Genomic DNA, 25,967 nt, shown 5'->3' on the forward strand with positions numbered 1-25,967 from the left:
CAATCTCATTAAATCAGTCTCATTAAATTTGAAGGTTAATAATTAAAATGAATCAATCCCATTGAATCGTTTACTTTGACTCATTTGAATTGAATCATACCATAGAATCAGTCTCATTTGAAGTGAATCATTCAGTGAATCATTTAGTGAATCGTTCAATGAATCATTTAGTGAATCATACCATTAATCCTGGATAAATTACCAAACAGCTAGATTATGGTATATTTCCAAATTATTATTGATCACTTACTGTATTACATAAATCTGCACCCTTTTTGAATTCTTTGCGATTGGGGACTTCAGATATTGTTCACACCAACAAGATGAATACACAGCTTTGATAATAAATGAATTTATTATACAAAGATAAAAATAATAATCAATATATACAAGCAGTGAGGTGTGTGTGTATATATATATATATATATATATATATATATATATATATATATATATATAATATATAAAATGTATGTGTTTATGTGTGGTGTGTGTGTGTTAGGCCCCTAGGCCTGAGCCAAGGTGTGTGTGTATGAGGGAGCTATAAAATTTGGAATGTTCTTATCTGATGTTTTGGTATGTTTAGTGTGGAGGAGGGGCTTGACCATGTGTTTAGACAAAAGGCTAGTTCTGTATAGCTAACCAAAATGTGTTTGAGCACGAGGTAGGCCCAGATTAGCTTCGTGTTGCTAAGCTAAGACAAAAGGGAAGCTATCTAAAGTGTATCAGGCCTGGTCAGGCCTGTTGAGCACGTGTTTCTAATGCCGCTTTTCCACTACAACCGCGGCTGAGTCGGGCTGAGCCGTGCCGTGCTGAGTCGGGCTGAGCGGGGCTGTTGGAGTTGCATTTCGACTACAACCGCGCTGAACCGTGCTGGCTGGGAGTGGGTGGACACATTGGGTGGAGTTAGCGAAAGTGGGTGGACGTCACGTGATGTCGTTAAGCAGCGCAAACAGTGACATCAGTGAGCTTTTAAGCGGTAGTCTCACGACCCGGATAGTAAACAATAAACATGGAGGACATGGAGTCGTTAGTGTTGCTGGTCTTGGTGCTGTGGCTTGTTGTCACTGACAACGCCAACAGATACTGGCAAGAGCGTATAGATGAGGCGAGGCGCATAAGGCTTCATAATTCTTGTAATTCTCCTTCTTCCGGGTTTGCGGTGTTTACAGACCCCAGCGTGCTCGCGGGGCGTGTGTGGGCATGTGAGGACACGCCTCCTCACCAATCAGTGCACAGGGGAGTGTCTGCTCACGCCCCTAGCCTCACTCGGCACGGTTTGGCTCGCTTCAGCCCTACTCCAAAACGGTGCGAGTTTTAGGGGCTAAGCAGGGCTGAAGCGAGCTGAGTCGTGCTGTTTTTTGGTAGTCGAAACGCGAGCCGTGTCGGGCTGAAGCGAGCTGAAGCGCGCTGAAAAAGGGTAGTGGAAAAGGGCCATTAGTAACAAAAGGATTCCGCACTCATAACATTACCAAACTCACTGAACTCTTAATAAGATCAAAATGTGTGTTAAGAGAATTGTTAGTAAGAGATAAAAGAAACATGCACAGCCTATCAACTGAAAACAAATGAGATTAAACAAACAGAACAATTCAATTCGACACGCTACGTGTCTAAAAGTGTAATGAATAAACCTGGGTTTAAATTCACACTTTCAATAAAGCAACTTCCTAAAACTAGCTTAATTATTATGCCCAAATATATTTTACTCAATATCTTGCCTCTAGCAAAGTTCTGAGAAGATGTTCGCCGTTGCAGAGCTTCGCTGTTCATGAAGCACGTGAGTCGATTCCGTGAGTCGATTCTGTGGACAGAGAACTTCTCTTGATCCGACGCGTCGTTCGTGATGAAAGGAAAGTCTCTGATTAATGTGCACAGAACTTCAATCAGGAGGAATTCTGGTCGCTCCTAATTACAAATTAAAACTGCGTTTGAGCTGCAGTCGTGACGTCACTTCTAATACGAATAAACCGGTTGTAACTCAGGTTGAGTTTAAAGATCGCGCTATTCTGGACTTTTACCTTGGCCAGTGGTTAAGCACAGAACGCGCTGGATGGTGAATCTTGCAAGAAGGAAGTGTTTTCGGGTTTGAGAGCATCTCTTTTGTGCGTCTAGATTCCTTGGAATCCGGACACGAGAGACAAAGAGCGGAGCTTCCGCCTGGACTTATGCGTGCATGGCAGACTGACGTAGATGATCCCGCCCACGCGTGACGTAGGTCACGCGGAAGAGGACTGGGAGTTGTAGTTCTTAGAGACAAAATGGCGGCATGATACCTACACTGCTAAACTTGGTCTACACAGGCTGCGCACTGAACCAATGCAAACTCTCGCAGCCTGCTGGCGGATCCGCACGTGACATCACGAATCTGGCTCCAGACTCCCTTGGGATTTTTCCAGACGCGTTTTTTTCTGCTGTAGACAGATGGCCTTGTACAAAATTACCCTTCTGGAGGAGTGTGTAAAGGGACATACTTTTCATATTAAACACGAAATTGGTCCAGGATATGCACTTTAACGTTAGCCGTGGACAAGGCTACGGCAGCTTGGTGGGCAAATCCATAGAAAGTCATTTGACTAACCAGACTGCATAGTTACTGCAACATTACCGCTAGCTCTAAAAGCACAGACAACTTCATTGCAAGCTTTCTCTTGGAATAAAACGTTTATATATCTCAATATGCTTCTGCAGGTTGGATGGCGAGTTTTTGAAGGCCCTGATGTGGTTTGTTTTTGGCGAACATTTAAAACGTAGTGAATCTTTAGGCCAAAAAAAAAAAAGTGTGTTTCCGGTTACGTAGATTTCAAAACTAGGGTCGGTAGGCAGGCATTTTTTTTTTCAAGATGGCTGCCATAACCTATATTTAGACAGGAATAATTTCACAAAATATAATGAATTTCTTTGCAGGTCACCTGAGTTACCACCTTCTGATGAATCTGATGCAGCATGAGACACCTTTTAACATGAATTTTTCTGTAAATATAACAGCTCAATGGAGCACTTGCATGTGACGTCACAGCCGATCCAGATTGTGACAGACGCCATCGTGTCGGTCAAACGCCATATTCCGCCTTCTATTTCTACTTCTGGTTCTACTTCTGCTTTTACTTCTACCTTTTCTTCTGGAAAACCCTACTATATACAATTCTACTACAACGGCTGCGGCTACAAGCTCTCCCTACTTGTGCACGTTTTTTATGTTTTTTGTGTGTATTTTTGCGTGTTGTTCATCTGTACCGGACTTCAATATCCACTACAACCGTATGGTCTTACTGGACATTGGTTTCCAGCAGAAAATGACGGTTTGTAGCGATTTCCATTGCATGCACAACATTCCGGATGAGAAAAAAAAAAAATAATAACATTCCGGACGGGATTGCGAGACCAGCGGGGTCTCCGTGGATTGTTATTGGAAGCAAAGCGAAGGAGGTGGCGCCGGGAGCCGAAGCAAAAGCGAGGCTACAGGCAGAGCCGGCCTGTTGACTAAGCTCAGAAAACAGCCACTCAAACCTCCACTGCCAAGCCTCTACCTCTCCAACGCCAGATCCATGTAAACAAGACGGACGATTTGGAATTACCTTATTCTATAATCGGCTTGTCAGTGCTATACTCAATACTTAAGTGACTTACCCATCCAATGAGGATTATTTTCTTGTTTACAAGATGCCACATCTGAGTCGCTGACAAATCCTGAATTTCTGTAAAGAAAACTGTCCAGAGATTTATAAGTACGCGGTGCTTCACCACTGAACAGCGAGGGAAAGTTAATGAGGTAATCATACACGTCCGGGTATTCCGCTGGCAGTTTAAAATCCGGTCGTGAAAACTCCGTCCGGAAACCCATAAGGGTCACAAATCTGTAGATCGTTTATTTTAGACATATATCTAGTTATCTGTTCATTAGAAAAATGAGCCCTGTAGTCCGTCGGTTGAAATTGATCCATTCTGTACATGAGTGCAGCAGTATTCAGCGGTGTTTTTGACCGACAAGATGGGGGTTGTGTACTTTCTGGTCACGTGACTGCAAGATCTCTATACACCATGAGAGAGAGAGAGAGAGCAGCCCCGCCCCTCTCTGCTCCCTGAGTGCAGCTCATCGCTTTGGTAACGGTGCAGGGAAAAGACACAATATAACAAGCAAAGAGCGCTTTTTCTCAGAGTTCCCTCTCCTCGAACAACGCTGATTTACACGGAAACGAAAGGAGTTACCGTATTTTCTGGACTATAAGCCGCTACTTTTTTCCTAGGTTTTGAACCATGCGGCTTATACAAAGGTGCGGCTATTCTGTGGATTTTTCTTCCACCGCTAGGGGCGCTCTAACCGGAAGTAGAATCAAAAATAAGATAGACGAAAAATCAGTGCAAAGAAGAATTAGCAGATCTTTAGCAGATAGAACACGCACGACAAATTACTAACTGGTAATTATTTTCAAATCCAGCGAAGATGATTAAAGTCACTTGTGGTTTCAAACACAGGAGAAATGAAGGTAAATAAATACCGGTTATTTTCTCTTGGTTCTGTTCCGTTTTAATCAGCAAAGTTGCTGCCGTGTTAAAAGGCACTGTTCGGAAAGAATCTGTTCAGGTACATACATGTACATTTACAGTACAAAATCGTTCTGTACATGCAGTAAATATCTAATTTTTCAACATAGATATCTGCGGCTTATAGCCCGGTGCGGCTTGTATATCTTTTTTTTTTTTTTAAATAGAGCGGATGCGGCTTATATACACGTGCGCTCTATAGTCCAGAAAATACGGTATTCACAAAATTCTTGCACATTGGGTGCTACAAGGCTCCCATGAACACATAAATGTAATTTTTTTGTCCCTAGTGTAAAAAATGTGGACACTAGAGCGAGTTAAAAACAAGTGACATTTCTGATTTTGCAGTAAAAGCGCTGCCACGTTTATAATGTGAGTCTATGGGAGAGCGCGGCTGTCCTCTCCTTACTTTCAGGCTTCTCATTCAAAAACTGTAAATCCTATCGTTCAGGTAGACACTTGTCTTGATTCACACAATGTGTGACTACAACTTTTGAGAAAGTTGTGTGTGTAGAGTGAAAATTGTGGCTGAAAACACAGTTTAAATGAGAAAGTTAGAGCTGTTTTCTTTTCAAGCTGCCTACACTCTAAACTCCTGAGCTCCACTGGTGTGTAACGCCATAGACACCCATTATAAAGCCGGAATTGCTCCAGATGTGCTCATGGTGTTTGATCTGTGACTGATCAAAAAGTATAGAACCCAGCAAAAAAGTTGAATGCCAGATCCACACAGGAGAATTTTGTCTCCGTTTTAAAGTTTAAATCATGTCTCTAGGTGAAAGACAAAATAAGCGTTATCTCTGCTTCTGTTCCCTCCGACGGCCTCGACACACTACTGCCTCCGCCGAGTGCGCGCGCACACCGCATGTCGGGGCTGCGGATGAGTTACTCTCCCTTGATCAACGAAGTTGGCGGGGAATTTGTGGTTATTATCGGTACAAACAGCGCGAATCACAACTTAAATGAGTGCGGTTCAGTTTGACATTATTGTCAGTCCGTTAGATAAACATTTAATTTTATTAAAATCGAAAATTAATATTTAGAGCCTGTGGGCTACAAAAATAAGTCATTAAAGTAGCCGGCTGGACTTAATTGTGTAGTCGGCTGTATGGCCGGCAGCCGGCGCTTGTGGAAAGCCCTGATTTTCCCAGTGAGTGACAAAAACTTCCGGTTCACGCGGCTGGGTTATATGTAAAAGTCGCGACTGGGAAAAAAACGAAAAAAAAGTTTAGGGTCGGGCGGTACGGATTAGGGTCCGTCGGGTAACCGGAAACACACACACTTTTTTTTTTTGGCCTTATTCCTTTCAGAAAACTGAAACATGGGTTCTCGCTATAGCCATGAATGCGTGCATTCTCCAGAAGAACCGCCTCCTTCCATTCAGCCATCAACTGTGATCGTGTTCAAATAATGCTGCGGAGAAATAATTGAACTTGATTTTATACAGTCTATGGACGTGATGTGACCCTAGTGATTGCTGATCGGCTGTCTCAGTGTCACCTTCGAAAAACCAATCACGTTTTAGAAAGGAAAAGAAAAAAACATCCACTTTCAAAGCTGCTTCATAGTAACGAGGACCTTGATAGAAATGTAATGGAGTAAAAAGTACGATATTTGCCTTTCAAATGTAGTGAAGTTAAAGTCATAAGTTTCCCCCCCCAAAAAATACTCAAGTAAAGTACAGATACTGTGATGACCTGGCGACTTGTCCAGGGTGTACCCCGCCTTTCGCCCATAGTCAGCTGGGATAGGCTCCAGCTTGCCTGCGACCCTGTAGAAGGATAAAGCGGCTAGAGATGAGACTTTTTTCTTGTAATTTTATTTTTCTTTAATTGTTGATACTGCACCCTCTTTCAATATGGGCTTATAGCCAACGCTCCTCAACAGATCAGAGGTCTCGTACGAGTCTTCAGTAAAATGTGCAGAGGAGAGACCACTTCGTAGGCGTCCAGTGTGCCCGTGAACAACTCGCAAAGCGTGTCCAAATCTTTGCAGTTTGAACATTCTTGGGCCATGAATGCAACGTAAATACACCTTCTGTTGTGTTGCTGCACCAGCCAGCAACACATCTACGTGGCATGGTGATAAATCAGCTCAAAATGGAGGATCGGAGTTGCAGTCAGCTCTGTGTTTTAGTATAGCAGAAATGGCGATGAGACCGATTAGACTTCCTGTTGTGACGTTACGGACGTCAACGTCATTCACTCAGACTGCTACCTATATGAATCACTTTAATCGTTAAAATTACTATATTAGATTTATTGTTAACACTTAAAACTATTCCTGTGCCATTCTTGAGGTCTCAAGGCAACTATAAACGAAAGTGAGGCCATGGCTCTGCGTATCTGCTTTAAGTGGCTGTATGTGTATTGTGTTTGGGTTTTTTTTTTTTGATGCTGTATGCATAACTTTCACCCTGTGTTGATTTCAGAAAATAAATTAAATATGCACCAGCTTTTCTTTTTTTTTTTTAAATTAAAGATACATTGTACAATCATTCTACTACAGAAAAAGAACAGGTCAAAGAAATCATGAAATCAGTTCAAAGAAAGTATGTAAACTTGTGACTGCAATTGTAGATGGGTTTGTTGTGTATAGATGGGACTTGATAAATATGAGTGAGTAGGAAAAGAACTTACAATCTCAGTAGACTTTTTTAAATGATATTTTAATACAATTCTTTCTCCCTCTTAAAAAAAAAAAAAAAAAAAAAGCTTGATTCAAAGCTCACTTGTGCCATATACTGTATGTGTGCTGTTCTTCAGACGACAGACCTCACCTCAGTTCATCTGGGAGTGAAGTTCAGCTGCCGTTTCACGCTGAGGGAGATTCAGGAACGGTGGTATGCTCTGCTCTACGACCCTGTCATATCCAAGTAAGTGCACCGAAAAATGCCTTCCAAAGTGGACGTACAGTGGGGCAAAAAAGTATTTAGTCAGCCACCAATTGTGCAAGTTCTCCCACTTAAAAAGATGAGAGAGGCCTGTAATTTTCATTATTGGTATACTTTTTTTTTTTTTATTTTGCTTTTATAATACAATTACAAAAAAAACCAAACACACATTTAAGAACAAAAACACACATCGGCAGCAACACAGAACATGACAGCTCTCCTCAATGACCTATTCACAGACATATTAATGCACATACATATACATACAGTATACAACACAGGGTTTTTTCTAGAAAAATTTAGTATGAGGGCGCTCACCATGGCGAGGGAGCGAAGGGGGGGGGAGATGGTGCCGGTTGTCCCCCCAACCCCCGCCGTGCAAAGCCTTTGAAAAATGCTCCAATGGGACATTCTGAGTATCTGAGAGGGAAATTGTAACAAATTGTCTGTCAACATTGAAAAAGAAAGAAGTAATCTTCTTCTGCCCCGGACAGTCTTTGGCTTTCTTCCGCTTCGTGCCGCGGGATGACATCTTTAAATGCCCAAGCGTCAACAAAAACAACTCGCGAACTACTTCTGTCAAAAGCTCCCGCGCCGGTGGGTGAAAGGTCATTCAGTCTCGAGAAATCTCGCTCTACAAGTCAGCTGACCTTGTATGTAACCCATGTCAAATCTCGCGAGAGCAGCCGCGACAAGTAAACAACTAAACAACATGGCGCCTCAGTCTGGAAAACGCCAATTCGGATTGTTTTTGCACCGTCTGGCGGTGTATCTACTATGATTGGAATATTTTTGGAGCAATTATAACGTATTTGATGATCAGACACATTGTCACGTAGTGTTGCTGGGATGTTTTCACGGAGTCGGTAAGGGGGCGCACGCCGAGAGTAAGAGGGCGCAGCGCCCCTGTTCCCCCGTTTAGACGAAAGCCTGCAACACACCCCAAATCCCCTAAGAATTTAAACCAACACTGTAATCAAAATACACCCATGCTTGGCTAGCTTTACTTGGTTCCTTCTGCACCCTTGAAATCATGACTTCAAAAGCAGCTGTCTCTGACATAAGTTGAAGCCATTCTTTAATTTCAGGTCTATGTGGGCTCTTCCATTTACGGAGAATAATTCTAGCCGCTACCATAAAACCTGTCATCATTAGTCTACCTTCAGCTTTTGGAATGCCCTCTGGCATAAATGACTTATCTCCTAACAGACAAAATTGTGCAGACACTGGTAAAGGCTGACTAAGCCAGTCCTCAAATTTTTTCAAAACTGCCTTCCAAAAGGGCATTATCAATGGGCAATCCCATAGTGCATGGAGAAGTGTACCCACCTCTTTATTACACTTCCAACATTTATTATCTTTTATTAAACCCATTCGAAATAGCTTACTTGGTGTAAAATAATACCTATGTACAATTTTGTAATGAGTAAATTTATTTCTAGCATCCCTTGTAGCCTTTCCCACATTTGAAATAATATTTTCCCACGCAACCTCATCAGTATCCGTATCAAGATCTTTCTGCCATATAATCCTTAAGTTTTCACACAGTTTTGTTTGGATTTTTGACATTTTGTTATAAAATACAGAGGCAGAGTGTGCATGTGAGATAGGTGGAGTGTTAAAAAACGCCTGCACCACATTGTCTTCTTTATTCTCTCTTTTCAAACCAAGAACAGACCCCACAGAACTTCTCAACTGTAGATACCTCCAAAAATCCCCTTTATCAGTTAAGTTAAACTTTTGTTTAAGATCCTCAAAAGACATAAATGTCTGATCTCTATACAAATCTTGAACAATACGTATGCCCTTCCCCATCCAAGTTGGCCATAAGAATACCTTTTTACCTATACAAATGGAAGGGTTATTCCATATAGAAGAGTAGCTTTGCTTATATTGTGAAATCCCCAACATTTTATGCACCCTTGCCCATGCCCATCGTAAATGATTCAGAATTAAAGGATATGGGACATGAAACATAAAAGCATGCTATATCAGTTTCTTTCCATTAAAAATATGAATTAATTGCATCAACAAATACAAAATCATCTATTAAATTCAGCAAAATCGTTATATTCGTGATGATTATATGGCATTTCTGCTCGACTTCCGATATGCATTTTTTGCAACCGGAAGAGCCGCTGTCACGTGATCATACGTCACAAAAACTTTCGGGCACGGCACAAGCGGGTAGATGAATGGAGAAGTGGATGACAAGAAAATTGTTTTTATAGTCTTTAAAGTACATTGGACATCATACATTGGACATCATGGTGTATTGTGCTGCTTATGGTTGCAATAATTCCAATGGGAAATGCCCTGGAGTAAGTTTTTTTGCATTCCCCAAGGACCCGAAGCTGAGGAAAGTGTGGGCTCACTTGCGCATGCGCAGTAGGCTTCGCGCATGCGCAGTAGGCTTGGTAGGACAACTTTACAGAACACCTGTTGAAAAAAACTTTGCACCTACTTTTTCCCACAAACTGTATTCGGACCATTTCACTGAGGATTCTTTCAACATTAATACTCAGGTACTGAGCGATATTAATTCATGAAACAGGAAGCATAAGGATGAGGAAAAAAAAAAAAACAGTTCAAATCGGGAAGCCGCGCACACCTGCGCCAGGCTGCACAAATGCGCGCAGCTTCCCGACCCAAACCGCCTCTCTCTCATCCTTACACTTCATGCCTCATGCTCCATGAACCAACATCGCTATTTTTTTTTTTTAAATCGGATCTGCGCGATTCAGCCGTGAAAAAGGCGGCATCCGCCGAAAGGCGCGCTGTTTGCATCCCTGCACGGAGGCCAGGGGACAGGGCAGGAATATTTTTGTTGATATGAGTGATCCGGTGCGATTTCGCGACCCCCCCGTTGAAGACCTCTGCGGTAAGCGACTGAAAGCCGAGGTAAGGATTAGTATTATAATTTTGGGTGTATCAATTATTGATTATCATAATTCTGACTCGTTTCGCCATTTTGAATGTTTTCATCTCGGACTCTGGAAGCATTGTATCTCAATCAATCTCGAAAAATATCAGCAAAAAAAAAAACTAGCTTGCAACGGACTTTAGCTAGATCTATGATGAACTTTCAGTGTATGATACAAAAATAATACTTCTTTCAACAGATCATTAGCCTTTGAGCAGAATTGTTTTTAACTTACCAGGAAGTGTTATCCAGCCGACCGCTTTCAGTTTCATGGGGACTGAATGAACTCTCACTCTCAGAATCATCTGACCCGTCAGAGTAAAGACAAGATCCATGTTCATGTGAATTTCCAGCTATCGGTTCGAATTGATAGGGTCTAACTTCACATCTCTGTGAAACATCGGGAATGTCACTGTCGATGGTGTCCATTTCGGTAACCTGTTTACATTAGATTCCCAAGCGCTGGCTCCTTGGAAAGTTTTTGTGACATCACGGGTCACGTGACCACCTAGCTCTTTAACGAATCATTGTTTTACGCTGATGTATAGAAAAACTTGAATAATGTGATGATTTTCACATTTTTGACACCCTGCAGTGATTTAGATGGCATTTCTTATGTCCTTTATACATAATTATGCCCAGGTAAAAATCCATGTCCCATATCCTTTAAATTAGCCTCTCCTGCCTGAGTTTTCTGTGACATAAATTCTACCACACTAGATGGGTACACAAGCCCTTCTTCAATTTTGACCCACCCAGGCTTGGGATCACCTATACCCCAATGCTTTGCCAACGTATTCATCTCAAAGGCAATATTATATAATTCCATGTTTGGAAGGGCCAATCCACCAATATCCCGTGAGGCAAACAGTTTTTGAAACTTAATTCTAGGCTTTTTCCCATTCCACAAAAACTCAGTGATTAATTTGTTATATTGCTTGAAAATGGCATTAGAAATCTGTACTGGTATCATCATAGAGATATAATTAAATTGTGTGGACATTATCATTTTAATTACATTAATTTTCCCCCATAATGTGAGGTTAATCATCCTCCACTTTTCCAAATTCAACTTAATCATCTAAAGTAGAGGGGACATATTCGTATCAATTATATTTGCCAAATCTGGGCACAGTCTAACACCTAAATATTTCATTCCAGTTTGGACCCACTTAAACTTAAATGTTGTCATTACGATTTGACTGCATCCTTTAGATATCGGCATACACTCAGACTTTTCCCAATTTGTGACCCCTCACCGAATCCAGGGACACATGTCGGCCGAAACGAATCCGAGATAATCGCATAAGAAGCATTTTTTTTCGAAATTTGTGATTTTTGTTTTTTTCCATCATGTGCAAGTTGAGATCTTGAAGAATGCAATCAGTATTTCAGATAATAGTATTTCAGATAATAAATGTTTTGTTGGAAAAGCATACATTTTTTGTTGCAAATTGTCTCGTTTTTGTCAGGACTGTAGCCTGCTGGGGGGTGTGGGTAAATTACCATATGGGCCATTCACATGATGATTTAAGTCATTTGTTTGTTTTTTTCCGCGAATCAGCTGTATGATCCAAGTTGAGCGCATGGCTACTTAACCTGCATACAGGCGTGTGATTTCACTATGGAATGAGTTACTAAACAGAGTGCAGAGGAGCAGACACCGCGAAGCAAACAGACACACGGTATTTACATTGGAGATCACCATTTCTAGCAAAAAAACCCCGCAACCTCGTTTTCCAGATTGAATCGAATGATCGGATGATACACGGACCGTTCTAGGATTACATTCCATCGGAGGCATTGGTGTGTCTTTCTGATGGGGTAAGTTTATTAATCTAAGGCTGTGTGGTTATTTTTGCATGTAACGGAGAGTGTTGTGGTTTGGTTAAGCCTAGGTCACAACCGGACGTACGATTTTTTGGCCGTGTGATTTTTGGCGTTTCCCAAATCGCTGCGGTTTTTTTTTTTTTTTTTTGTTCACGGAGAAAGACGCGCGTTGGCCGTAAGTTTGTCTTGCAACCTGAAAAAAAGGTAAGCGCCCGTAGAGTGAGTTTGACATGTCAAAGAACCTCTGCGGCCGGTCTGCGGCTTGAAAATCAGCACATCACACGCGCGCTCTCGTGCTTTTCACACGCGCGCTCTCATGCGTTTCATGCGCGCTCTCCGTGTGTTTCTTGCGTTTTTTGCATGTAGACCGGCTGTAGGAGCGCATACTGTACGGCCGGTTGTGACTGAGGCTTTACATGAAACTAGTGTTGTGTTAGTTGTGTCATCATCGTGCTATCTTTCTTTCTTACGGTGTGAGTAATTTTTCAACCACAAAACGTTAAAGTATACTTTAGGACTTATTTTTGTACTTCATAATTGTGTTGGGCATACTTTGCATGGAAGGAAAATTGACGTGGTGATCTTTGTTTACATGAAAGTAGTATCGTGCTAGCTAGTAGGGGGTAGGGCTTTCCTTAATGTCATGCAAATGAGCACCATTATGTGCCCGCCCTACACCCAGAGTAGCTGAGAAGGAAAACTTTGAGGGCGATTTTCTCCCTTTTCTGTTTTAAGAAGTATACACTTTCAAAAGGCCACACATTCTTCAAATATTGTCAGATCTCCACATGGAAGGCATCATTGGAAAGCTTAGAAACTGTGCTTTCTGAATCTGTCAATAACTCAAAATGCCCCCGGGCGGACATGTGTCCCTGGATTCTGTGATCTGCCACATTTATTTTGTAGCCTGATAATGCTGAAAAAGACTCTATTGTGAACAAAACATTAGGAACTGACAACAAAGGGTCCTCCAGAAGTAACACAATATCATCTGCATCAAGAAACATTTTATGCTCTTCTCCGCCATACATAATCCCTTTAATACTACTCTCACTCCTTATTACAGTAGCCAAAGATTCCAAAAATAGTGTGAAGAGCAAGGGACTGAGGGGATCTCCTTGCTTTGTTCCCTGTGATAAATTGAAAAAAGATGATATTCCATTTGTTATCACCGCAGCTCTTGGATCTGAATAAATAATATTTACCCATTTGATAAAGCCCTCTCCACACCCAAATTTTCGAAGAGTATAATATAGAAAGCCCCATTCCACCCTATCAAATGCTTTCTGGGCATCTAACGATATAGCGGCTATTGCATTTCTATTGTTATGATTAAGTTGCATCAGGTGCAATAGACGTCTAACATTATCGGAGGATGCTCTCCCTTTAATAAAGCCTACCTGATCAGAATGTATTAAATGTGGTAAAAGATTCTCTAATCTGGTTGCCAGTACTTTTGTCAAGATTTTACAATCCACATTAATAAGACTAACTGGTCTATAACTAGCTGGATCAGCAGGGTCTTTATCTTTTTTAACAATTAAGGAGATTAAAGCTTCATTAAATGTATTTAGCAATTTGCCCACTAAAGAATCTTCATAGACTTCTGTCAAAATAGGCGCAAGAATGCCACTAAATCTCTTATAATACTCAGAAGGAAAACCATCCAAACCAGGTGATTTTCCAGCCCTCATTGGTTTAATTGCATTTTTAACTTCTTCCACTGATATAGGACAGTCTAATAATTCCTTTTCATCATCCAATATTTGTGGTAGATTAATCCTAGAGAAAAAGGCATCATATTTCTTTAATTCAGGGTTAATCTCCGATGTATATAACTGGCTATAGAAACTCACAAAAACTTTATTAATATCGCTTGTATTAGTCATCAATTCCCCTTTCTTGTTTTTAACCGCTGATATAACTTGCTTCTTTTTGCCGCAGCTGTCTAGCTAACAACTTGCCAGCTTTTTCTCCACTTTCATAGTAAGTAGTTTTAAGCTTGAATAAAGCATATTCTGCCTTTCTATTGTAAATATAATTTATTTGAAATTTAAGGTCACAAATTTCCTTTAGCAGTACATCATTATGTTTCTCAGCCAGTTTCTTCTCTAAATCTTTAAGGTGAATTTCTAATTCCTTAAGTCTTCTTATTTGCTCTCTTTTCTTCGCACTACACTGAGGCCAAGTTTACATTAGACCGTATCTGTCTCGTTTTCTTCGCGGATGCACTGTCTGTTCACATTGAAACGCCGGGAAACGGGAATCCGCCAGGGCCGACGTATTCAACCCAGTTCGTATTTGAACCGTTGCTGTGTAAACATTGAGGATACGCGGATACGCTGTGCTGAGCTCTAGCTGACGTCGTCATTGGACAACGTCACTGTGACATCCACCTTCCTGATTCGCTGGCGTTGGGATCACACGCACAGTGGCTCAGTCCCGAATCACTGCTCGTGCGCTTCACTCGCACGCTCTGTGAGCTGCGCAGGGCCGGAGTGCGCACCCTCCAGAGGGCACTCGCTGTTCAGGGTGGAGTGATTTGGAGCGCAGGAGGAAGCGCTGAGCCGCACTGAGGTTTATTTACACATTTCAACCTCCTTCAGGCGCTTAAACTCAGTGAGAACATGAACATCACAGCCAGGTGTGTTTATCTGCTGGAGAAGGTGTTCGCTTGCCATCCTTCCACTTGCAAGTGGTGAGTGACTTGCGCATGCCCGATATGCACTGGGATCATGTGACGTGCCGTCTAATTAGTCATGTGATTAGCGTATCCGTGTATTGGCATTGTTGTGTGCACACGAATCGTGTATTGGCATTGCTGTGTGCACGCGAATCGTTTTAAAAACGTTAATCTGGGGGGCGTCGTGGCTCAGGTGGCTAAGGCGCCATACCATAAATCCGGGGACCCGGGTTCGATTCCGACCCGAGGTCATTTCCCGATCCCTCCCCGTCTCTCTCTCCCGCTCATTTCCTGTCCTGTCTCTACACTGTCCTATCCAATAAAGGTGAAAAAAGCCCCAAAAAAAAAAAAATCTCAAAAACGTTAATCTGATGAGCCGCTGATTCGAAATAATGTAAACAGGGCCTGAGCTATAATCTTTCCCCTAATATAAGCTTTAGAAGCTTCCCACACTGTACCTATTCTATCTGTTGAGCCTATATTTTCCAAGAAAAAAGTACTAATATCCTTTTCAAGCTGGCTACAGAATGCTAGGTCCTGAAACACAGAAACATTCAATCTCCACCTACCTCCTCTATTGCCCTCTAATCCAATCAATACTCCCAAATGTACTGCTGCATGGTCAGTCAGTACTGTTGATCCTGTTGAGCAATCTGTAACATTATTCACAAGTTCTTTGCTAATTAAAAAATAATCTATCCTGGACTGTGATTTATGTTTATGAGAATAAAATGTATATTCTTTATCCCTGGGATTAACAAGCCTCCATATATCTGTCAGACCCATATCCTCCATCAGTAAACCAATAGCCATTCTGTCTTTTGGAACAATATAAGAGAAGGTAGTTTTATCCAAAACTCCATCCAAAACTTGGTTGAAATCCCCACCTACTATTATAGAGGTTTTCGACCCACGTGACTGTTGCCATGTCAACAAGTAGCCGGCGCCATTTTGACGGTCACAAATATGGCGACTACCGGTAGCGATACACTGTTGATCATGACGAAGTCTCATTGTCGAGTATTTTATCCGGCCTAGATGACGCGAGTAAGAAGCGATATCACCAGAAAATCAATGATGCTGGTGTACGTGATCCATACACGTTACCAGGCTATCATTTTCTGGCTTTGCAGCGCAGGTGATCTTCCTGACCTGCAGTCAGGCGTGTGGGAAATACCAGGGAAAAAACATAAAAGAAAAAGGAGCAAGATGCAGAAAACACCTTCACTATCCAGCGACGTAGGGCATTTACAGGGCGAGCAGAGGGAGAGGTATTTGCAAAAATTGAGGTTAGCAGGCTTAGAGAACGACATTTACCTGCTTCCACCAGGATTGTTCACTGACGTACGGAAGTACACGAAGCCCTCGTCTTTACCTGACTTCGGCCCACATGATCTGTATACCTATGTCATTAAAAACCAGGTTGGGTAACATGCCTACATCAGCGGGTCGCCTCTGGAGCCGGTGGTCGCCATCTTATTACAGCTAAGGTTTGTTCACATTTTCATTTACTTTCGGTCCTCAGGATAAACAAAATGTTATTAAATGTCATTGAAATAACTTCTTAGTCTGTTGAGACATGGCCCGTTATAAATTTGCTGTTACCAGGCAATGACCAAGAACTGTATTATTAGGGCCGGTGTAGTTGTAACAGTGCACTAGCAGCTAGCTGTTAGCACTAGCTAATGTCAACAACAGTAGCTAGTATGTTACTGTAGCAATGTTTACGTTCAGTCATTTGGATGACTGTTAAAACCTTTCGGTCTCAAGTTTTTCCTTTACTGTATTTACTAGTTTACTGAGCTAGCGCGCTCGGGCAGGCTGGGAGCGAGCGCGCTAGCTCGGGCAGAAAGGAAAAACTTGAGACTGAAAGGTTTTAACAGTCATCCAAATGACTGAACGTAAACATTGCTACAGTAACATACCAGCTACTGTTGTTGACATTAGCTAGCTTGACCTTCAAAATGGCGGACACCGGTGCGTCACGTCACCTGTGACGTCACGTCGAAATCCTCTATAGGCCCCCCACCATCATTACCCATTAATTTATTAATTTTATGAAAGAAACCTGGATTTTCTTCATTTGGAGCATATATATTACATAGAGTAACCTGTACCCCATTAATTTTAGCTTGTAAGTATATAACCCTCCCCTCATCATCCTTTTGTTGTTTTATAACAATAAAATTTAAATTTTTATGTATCAAAATAGCAACTCCATGTTTTTTACTACTATATGAGCTATGGAATATTTGGCCTACCCAGTCTCTCTTCAATTTAACCGCCTCTGACTCAATCATATGCGTCTCCTGAATAAAGGCTATATGAGCTTGCTGTGACTTCAGGTATGATAAACACTTCTTTCTTTTTATGGGGTTATATAACCCGTTCACATTCCAAGATACTATCCTAACACAGTTATTCATTAATATTCTTATTTAACAAATAAACTTGCCACAATAGGCTTTATTGAGGTGTATGTAAGCTGCATGTGCCATAAAAAATACAAACCAAAAAATGGAAAAATGAAAAAAAAAGAGGGAGCGCTGCCCAGCTGCCGATCCATACAAACAAACAAACATTCTTTCAAAAACCCTTCAAAACAGGGAACACAAAATCATTGGTATACTTCAACTATGAGAGACAGAATGGGGGGAAAGAATCCAGGAAATCACATTGTAGGATTTTTAATGAATTAATTGGTAAATTCCTCGGTAAAATAAGTATTTGGTCACCTACAAACAAGCAAGATTTCTGGCTCTCACAGGCCTGTAACTTCTTCTTTAAGAGGCTCCTCTGTCCTCCACTCGTTACCTGTATTAATGGCACCTGTTTGAACTCGTTATCAGTATAAAAGACACCTGTCCACAACCTCAAACGGTCACACTCCAAACTCCACTATGGCCAAGACCAAAGAGCTGTCAAAGGACACCAGAAACAAAATTGTAGACCTGCACCAGGCTGGGAAGACTGAATCTGCAATAGGTAAGCAGCTTGGTGTGAAGAAATCAACTGCGGGAGCAATTATTAGAAAATGGAAGACATACAAGACCACTGATAATCTCCCTCGATCTGGGGCTCCACACAAGATCTCACCCTGTGGGGTCAAAATGATCACAAGAACGGTGAGCAAAAATCCCAGAACCACACGGGGGGACCTAGTGAATGACCTGCAGAGAGCTGGGACCAAAGTAACAAAGGCTACCATCAGTAACGCACTACGCCGCCAGGGCCTCAAATCCTGCAGTGCCAGACGTGTCCCCCTGCTTAAGCCAGTACATGTCCAGGCCCGTCTGAAGTTTGCTAGAGAGCATTTGGATGATCCAGAAGAGGATTGGGAGAATGTCATATGGTCAGATGAAACCAAAATAGAACTTTTTGGTAAAAACTCAACTTGTTGTGTTTGGAGGAGAAAGAATGCTGAGTTGCATCCAAAGAACACCATACCTACTGTGAAGCATGGGGGTGGAAACATCATGCTTTGGGGCTGTTTTTCTGCAAAGGGACCAGGACGACTGATCCGTGTAAAGGAAAGAATGAATGAGGCCATGTATCATGAGATTTTGAGTGAAAACCTCCTTCCATCAGCAAGGGCATTGAAGATGAAACGTGGCTGGGTCTTTCAGCATGACAATGATCCCAAACACACCGCCCGGGCAACGAAGGAGTGGCTTCGTAAGAAGCATTTCAAGGTCCTGGAGTGGCCTAGCCAGTCTCCAGATCTCAACCCCATAGAAAATCTTTGGAGGGAGTTGAAAGTTGGTGTTGCCCAGCGACAGCCCCAAAACATCACTGCTCTAGAGGAGATCTGAATAGAGGAATGGGCCAAAATACCAGCAGCAGTGTGTGAAAACCTTGTGAAGACTTACAGAAAACGTTTGACCTCTGTCATTGTCAACAAAGGGTATATAACAAAGTATTGAGATGAACTTTTGTTATTGACCAAATACTTATTTTCCACCATAATTTGCAAATAAATTCTTTAAAAATCAGACAATGTGATTTCCTGGATTTTTTTTCTCATTCTGTCTCTCATAGTTGACGTGTACCTCTGATGAAAATTACAGGCCTCTCTCATCTTTTTAAGTGGGAGAACTTGCACAATTGGTGACTGACTAAATACTTTTTTGCCCCACTGTATTTATTCCGCACATTACAGCTGGCCTGGCTTTGTAAGACAAAATGTTTTTGTGCCCTCCTATAGGCAGAGAATTCGAACTGCAGTCAGTCTGCAACATTCTTGTTCCTCTTCATTTCCACCATGCTAAATGTATCTTTGATTTGTGTGTGTGTAATGATGATGTCTTCAGGCTGGCATGGCAGGCCATGAGGCAACTCCATCCCGAGGCCATCGCCGCTATTCAGAGCAAAGCTCTGTTCAGCCAGGTCGAAGAGGCTCTACTCGCCAAGATTAGCTCGGTGAGTCAGCACTTTTTCCCTGGAGAAGATTCTCACTTGGCTGCCATTAAAGTGTTTATCAGACAGCAGAATACAAATTAGACAACACACAAACATGCAAGTATACAAAGCAGTGGTGAAGGCTTGCTTGGTCTGTGCCACACGTCTCGCTACTAGATAACTGGCTTTCAAGGCACTTTTTGATGGTGTCACCAAAGACGTGATAGATTTTTTTTCTGGCGCTGAAGTCCGTTTTCTTTTCTTTTAAAGTAGTCAACTGGCTTACCAACAAGAGTTGGGTGTCTTTAGGCGACGGGAGATCGGGAACCATTTGTGTCCTCATTAATAATGAGAAGTAGTATTCGTAGTTACCATACCTTGAAATTGCTTGGCTTGAAGTAAACTGTTTAAATAAACTGTGTTGCGTGTTTTGTATATTTTTAAATACATTGCCCATTACTAGTGGTATATATGGTAATTTAATATAATATATTTACTTTCATGGGTCTAAAACATCTATTTCAGCAAGCCTACAATTTAGAAGTCTATAAATCTAAACTATGTACCCACACCAGAGATTTTCACATTGTCTTTCATGAACGTGACCCTAAAGCAGTTGCAGAATCGGCCTACGGTGCACTCAGTGAAGGAAAATTCCACTTTTTATGCAATGCATGATCAAAATACATGAAAACCAGAACTGTCCCTCCTTTTTATTACAAAGATGAAAGCATTAGATGTTTTTAAAGATGTTTTCACCACCGAACTGAAAATGTCCCTGGATTTCTTCTCAGAAATCTGGTCACCTTATTGTAAATATGAAACACACTTTGTGCTTGGAAATCTTTTATTTATTAACAGTAGTTGGCAGATAACCACCGCTAAGGTAGGATTAGTCCAGCTAATAAAAATACAGCTTGCCAACAGCTAGAGCTCGTCGTCAGACATTGCCTTAGGGCTGGACAGATTATAACTTCATTAACCAGCCCACCAGTCAAGTGAAATATCTAATATTGCTTGCACATATTTTTGATTCTCTAGAAACCTAATTGACTAGGATAAAGTACGCCATGTCACTCTAAAGGGTATTAAACAAGCATAGAAAAATGAAAGTTTGTTTTGCAACAGTTGATAAGTAGGGCTTTTCTTTCTCTTTTTACATCAAAATCCTACTGAACCTACTACAAATCAAATACTCATAGCCCAAAAATCCACTTGAGCAGATGGTGAGGTTCTGGGAGCCATGCTCTGCTGCAGATACATGGAATTTATAAACCAGTTAGAGTATGTTTTATTCAAACATACAAAATTATAACCGGTTGTTTTATTTTTTCAGTGGAAGCTAATGGGGAGAATGGATTTTGCTTTCAAAGGATAAATACAAAAATAAAAAAAAACTTTGCTGGCTACTGCCATATCAGCAGCCAAAGTAGTAGCTTCGTCCCTGGGCAATCATTAATTAAAAAACTGATAACTCCTTACACAGTCTGTTTGCCAGTTTGTCTGGGTGCCAGGGCTACTGTTCTGTCCACCTTTGACAAATAGGAGTATGTTTTCGAATGTACATGAAAAAACCTGGAGTCTCGTTGCTGACATGTCTCTTCGTTATCGTAGATCACTATTTGTGTTTGTTTAGTGATGTAGGCGAAGAGTAAGGTGTATGTTTACAGTGTGTCGACTCAATTTTATGTTTCCAAACTTGTGCTGCAGATTTTTGTCATTTCTAGATTTTCCTCCATCTCTGATTGTCTGATCCTTGTTGTCTTGTGTGCACGTTTAAGATTTGGTCAGTCATTTCTTGATTCCTGTGTGTTGAGCAGAACAGTCAGCCAAAACTGGAGGTTTTCCAGGACTTGCTGAATAAGCATCCTGACGTTTTCTACCCATCACGCACTGCTAAGAGTTTACTGGTTCACTGGCAACTGCTCAAACAGTACTACTTACTGGACGACCAAAGTGGTGAGCATGCAGTAAATTCCTGTGCTTTAAAAACTCCTTTAACCCATGACACTCGGACTGATTCCACATATTTGCACTTTCTTTTTTTCCAGTTCAGCCTCTGCCCAAAGCAGATCAGGTCCTTAACTTCTCAGATGCTGAGCAGATGGTCGACGATTCCAAGCTGAAGTAAATAACACATCACACTCTGTGCATACACTGCCTAGCCAAGAAAAAGTTGCCATTTGGATTTTAATAAGGAAATATTTAGGAGCCCTTGACTAGATAATTACTGCCGCGATTAATATGTTTCAGCTGGCAACAGTTCTTTTAGCCTTAACTGGTGCAGTGAGTAGCTTCTCATTTCTTTAAAGGTCCCATGGCATGAAATTTTCACTTTCTGAGGTTTTTTAACGTTAAAATGAGTTCCTCTGACCTTCTTAAGTCACCCCAGTGGCTAGAAATTTCATAATGTGTAAACCAAACTATGCCCAACATTTGAGAATGGCGCGTCAAAACGGCGCGTTGATAAGCTCTTCCCTTGCCTACGTCAGCAAGGGAGATGATCCCCACGCCCCCCCCCTCTGGATTCCCACCCACTGTATGGATTGCCCCGCCCAGTTGTAGTGAGGAGACCATAGAGGGAGGACACAACAACATGCAGGGGTGATAGCGTTCCGGCGCCGTGCCGGATTTCCGGCGTACCGTGGCTGGGGGAAAAAAAAAAATCTAGTTCGCCCATTGTCCTGTGTCATTCTGAGATGCGCAGATAGACAGTAAAGGGAATTCCGAATTCTGCGCACCTAAGCGAGCGAAACATGGAAATTGCGCTGTACATGGATGTGACAACACAGAAAAGAGTCTGTTTTTACTGCCGACGGGAGAGCCCCTGAAGACGCAGTGGCTTAATTTTATTTACTTCAATAATACGCCATCGAGTCTACCTAAGACAGTGTATGTTTGTCGGAAGCATTTTCCTGAGGAATGTTTCCACAACTTGGGACAGTACAGGGCAGGTTTTGCACATCAACTGTCACTGAGGCCTGGGTCCGTACCAAGCATCCCTGCCGCATCAGCCACAAACACCGAACAAGTAAGTGTATAACTGGTCGTTTTGCCGTGTTTTAAAATCGGTGCGTTAGCCTAGCAATGGCTACATTAGCTGTGCAGCTAACCGCTTCCTGCAGTTAGCCAGGTAATCTGCGCTACAAAACTAAAGAGCATGCAGCATGCTCTGTTAAACTGAGTTTAGTCTGGAAATTGACTGTAACTTATGAGCTTATGTTTGACTATTGCTCCGCAATGCATGTCTTCTGTTGGATAAGTGATATGTTGCTGTAGTTGCTGCTTCTATCCTCTTTGGTTATGGAGTGCGTGTTCAAGCCTAGGGTATTATACGTTCATAAACTACCACTCCGAACACTCTCACTCTCTGTTCTCTGTGTCACGTTGAGTTTACGAAAGGAGTCCGAGGGAGAACGGGGTTTTGTCTTAGCAGCGTGGCTACAGGCACTGATAGCAGCGAGTATGTGTGTGCGCAGCTTGGTCAAGCCCCTCCCCCTCCCCCCATGGCCCGCCCCCACCCTCTACCCTTCCCCACCTCCTGCTTCTCATTAGCAAAACGATGCACTGGGAAAAGCGCTGAAATGGGGCTTTCTCCCAGGAGGCTATATTTACGTGCCGAGGGTTCATTTCGAGAAAGGCTGCGGATATAACATCCGGAAGCCTCCACGAGCCCGTTTAAAGCATCAACAAACCACCATGCCATGGGACCTTTAAAAACCACGTCAGGAGACGTGTCCCGTGGTCCTGGAAAAGACATTACTGTCTTTCAGAAGGATCAAACTAAACACCAGCGTCAAGCAGAGAAAACAACTAAGGAAATTACTGGAATTGGTTTAAGAACTGTCCAGCACACTATTAAAACCTGGAAGGGTAGTGGTGAACAGTCAACTTCACAGAGGAAATGTGGTTGAAAAAAAAATCTTGACTGACTGAACCCTTGGTGAAGTCTCATCTCATCTCATTATCTCTAGCCGCTTTATCCTTCTACAGGGTCGCAGGCAAGCTGGAGCCTATCCCAGCTGACTGCGGGCAAAAGGCGGGGTACACCCTGGACAAGTCGCCAGGTCATCACAGGGCTGACACATAGACACAGACAACCATTCGCACTCACATTCACACCTACGGTCAATTAATGGCCCTTTTCCACTACCCTTTTTCAGCTCGCTTCAGCTCACTTCAGCCCGACACGGCTCGCGTTTCGACTACCAAAAACCAGCACGACTCAGCTCGCTTCAGCCCTGCTTAGCCCCTAAAACTCGCACCGTTTTGGAGTGGGGCTGAAGCGAGCCAAAGCGAGCCGAGTGAGGTTGGGGGCGTGAGCAGACACTCCCCTGTGCACTGATTGGTGAGGAGGAGTGTCCTCACATGCCCACACACGCCCCGCGAGCGCGCTGGGATCTGTAAACACCGCAAACCCTGAAGGAGAAGAATTACGAATTACGAGAATTTCTGAAGCCTTATGCGCCTCGCCTCATCTATACGCTCTTGCCAGTATCTGTCCGCGTTGTCGGTGACAACAAGCCACAGCACCAAGACCAGCAACACTAACGACTCCATGTCCTCCATGTTTATTGTTTACTATTCGGGTCGTGAGACTACCGCTTAAAAGCTCACTGATGTCACTGTTTGCGCTGCTTAACGACATCACCTGACGTCCACCCACTTTCGCTAACTCCACCCAATGTGTCCACCCACTTCCAGCCAGCACGGTTCAGCGCGGTTGTAGTCGAAATGCAACTCCAACAGCCCCGCTCAGCACGGCACGGCTCAGCCCGACTCAGACGCGTTTGTAGTGGAAAAGCGGCATTAGAGTCACCAGTTAACCTAACCTGCATGTCTTTGGACTGTGGGGGAAACCGGAGCACCCGGAGGAAACCCACGCGGACACGGGGAGAACATGCAAACTCCACACAGAAAGGCCCTCGCCGGCCCCGGGGCTCGAACCCAGGACCTTCTTGCTGTGAGGCGACAGCGCTAACCACTACACCACCGTGCCGCCCCCCTTGGTGAAGTCTAATCATGAAAAAACTTGACAGTAGAACTCGCGGCTATGTCTTCAATAGTGAAAGTAAGAGCATTTCCACACACACAGTGTGACAAGAACTCGCACGGGTGGGACTAAACAGCTGTGTGGCCATAAGAAAACCACTTATTAGTGAGGCTAATCAGAAGAAAGGGCTTCAGTTTGATGGGGAGCATAAAGATTGGACTCTGGAGCAACGGAAAAAGGTCATGTGGTCCGATGAGTCCAGAGTGATGGGTGTGTCAGGGTAAGAAGGGAAGCACATGAAGTGATGCACCCATCCTGCAAAGTGACCACTGTACAAGCTAGTGATGTAACGGCACAGCTGTGTCGTGGTTGGCACTGTCGCCTCACAGCAAGAAGGTTCTGGGTTCGAGCCCAGTGGGGGCCTTTCTGCGTGGAGTTTGCATGTTCTCCGGGTGCGCCCACAGTTCAAAGACATGTGGTTTGGTGAACATGGGGCAGCCATGGCCTGAGGTTGGGCTGAAGTGCCCTTGAGCAAGGCGCCTAATCTCCGGCTGCTCCCTGGGCGCTGTAGCATAGCTGCCCACATGTTCTGGGTATGTGTGCGCGCTCATTGCTCACTTGTGTGTGCTCACTGCTTCAGATGGGTGAAAGACAATTTCACTGTGTGACAAATAAAGGCTGCTGCTTCTTCTTCATGGAGAACCTGAAGCTCCAGAAGCTTGTATTGACGTGCCAAAGTCATGTGATCAGGTGATGTTCTGTACAGGGGAGATTGTTCATAAGAAAAGGAAAAGATTGAGCCTTAAGACTGTTGAACAAATACTTTTCTTAAATAAAAATCTTAAAACTCCCCACGTCTTACTCAAACTCCCCATTTCCTACTGATAGACAGGCATGTTTATCAGTCGCATACGTAGAAACAGAATGATTTATGTTAAAATACACAGTTAATCATTAACATTACACACTTTCTCCAGAAATAAATCATATATATTATGTAAGCAGTAATAAAAAGTGTGTTTCTGCGATGATTTTTAATATCCCCCCGCTGGCCGAAGGGGGATTATGTCGTGGCGATGTCCATCCGTCTGTCCCGGGAAGGGTGCACACCTTCTGAAATCAACTCCTCTCACAACTTTTGGAGGAATTTCATGAAACTTGGCAGGATTCTTTGTTATATGTCAGTAGTATACACATATTGCAATTCCGTTAAATTTGGTCACGTTTTATCAGAGTTACAGCCTTTGATTAACAAAATTATAATTATTTGACAATTTCATGAGTGCGTATTTTCCTTCTGAAATCAACTCCTCTCACAATTTTTGGAGGAATTTCACTAAACATGACGAGGCATTGTTTTGTTGTTGGTGGTGGTGGTTTTTTTGGTCAAGGTTTATTTATTCATTTTTAAAGCACAAATATATAAAATTTTACAGTACAAACCTTCGTATGAAAGTCAAAGAGCACAAACTCCCACCCCGTCCTGCCCACCCACCCAACCATTCCCATCCCTTCACAAAACAGGCATGCAAATTACATCACAGGCACACAAATCACAAGCAAGGACATCTAAAACATTAACAATAAAGGAAAATAAAACAAGAACAAAGCAAAAACAAGACAAATAAACTGTAAAGAATAAATACCCCCCCACACACACAAAAAAAAAAAATATATATATATATGTATGTATGTGTGTTAG

The 25,967-nt window shown here is 42.5% G+C and overlaps 1 protein-coding gene across 1 annotated transcript in view; it reads left to right on the forward strand.

The window, feature by feature from the left end:
* mcrs1 (microspherule protein 1) overlaps window positions 1-25,967 on the forward strand; it is a 60,462-nt gene that overhangs the window by 20,155 nt on the left and 14,340 nt on the right. Inside the window, exons 5-8 of the mRNA XM_060910949.1 lie at window positions 7,311-7,420; window positions 19,185-19,293; window positions 21,093-21,231; window positions 21,324-21,399. Of these exons, the coding sequence (XP_060766932.1) occupies window positions 7,311-7,420; window positions 19,185-19,293; window positions 21,093-21,231; window positions 21,324-21,399 (434 nt within the window). The remainder of the gene's footprint in view (window positions 1-7,310; window positions 7,421-19,184; window positions 19,294-21,092; window positions 21,232-21,323; window positions 21,400-25,967) is intronic.

Source organism: Neoarius graeffei, chromosome 26, assembly GCF_027579695.1.
Source record: "Neoarius graeffei isolate fNeoGra1 chromosome 26, fNeoGra1.pri, whole genome shotgun sequence".
Classification (NCBI taxonomy): Eukaryota; Metazoa; Chordata; class Actinopteri; order Siluriformes; family Ariidae; genus Neoarius; species Neoarius graeffei.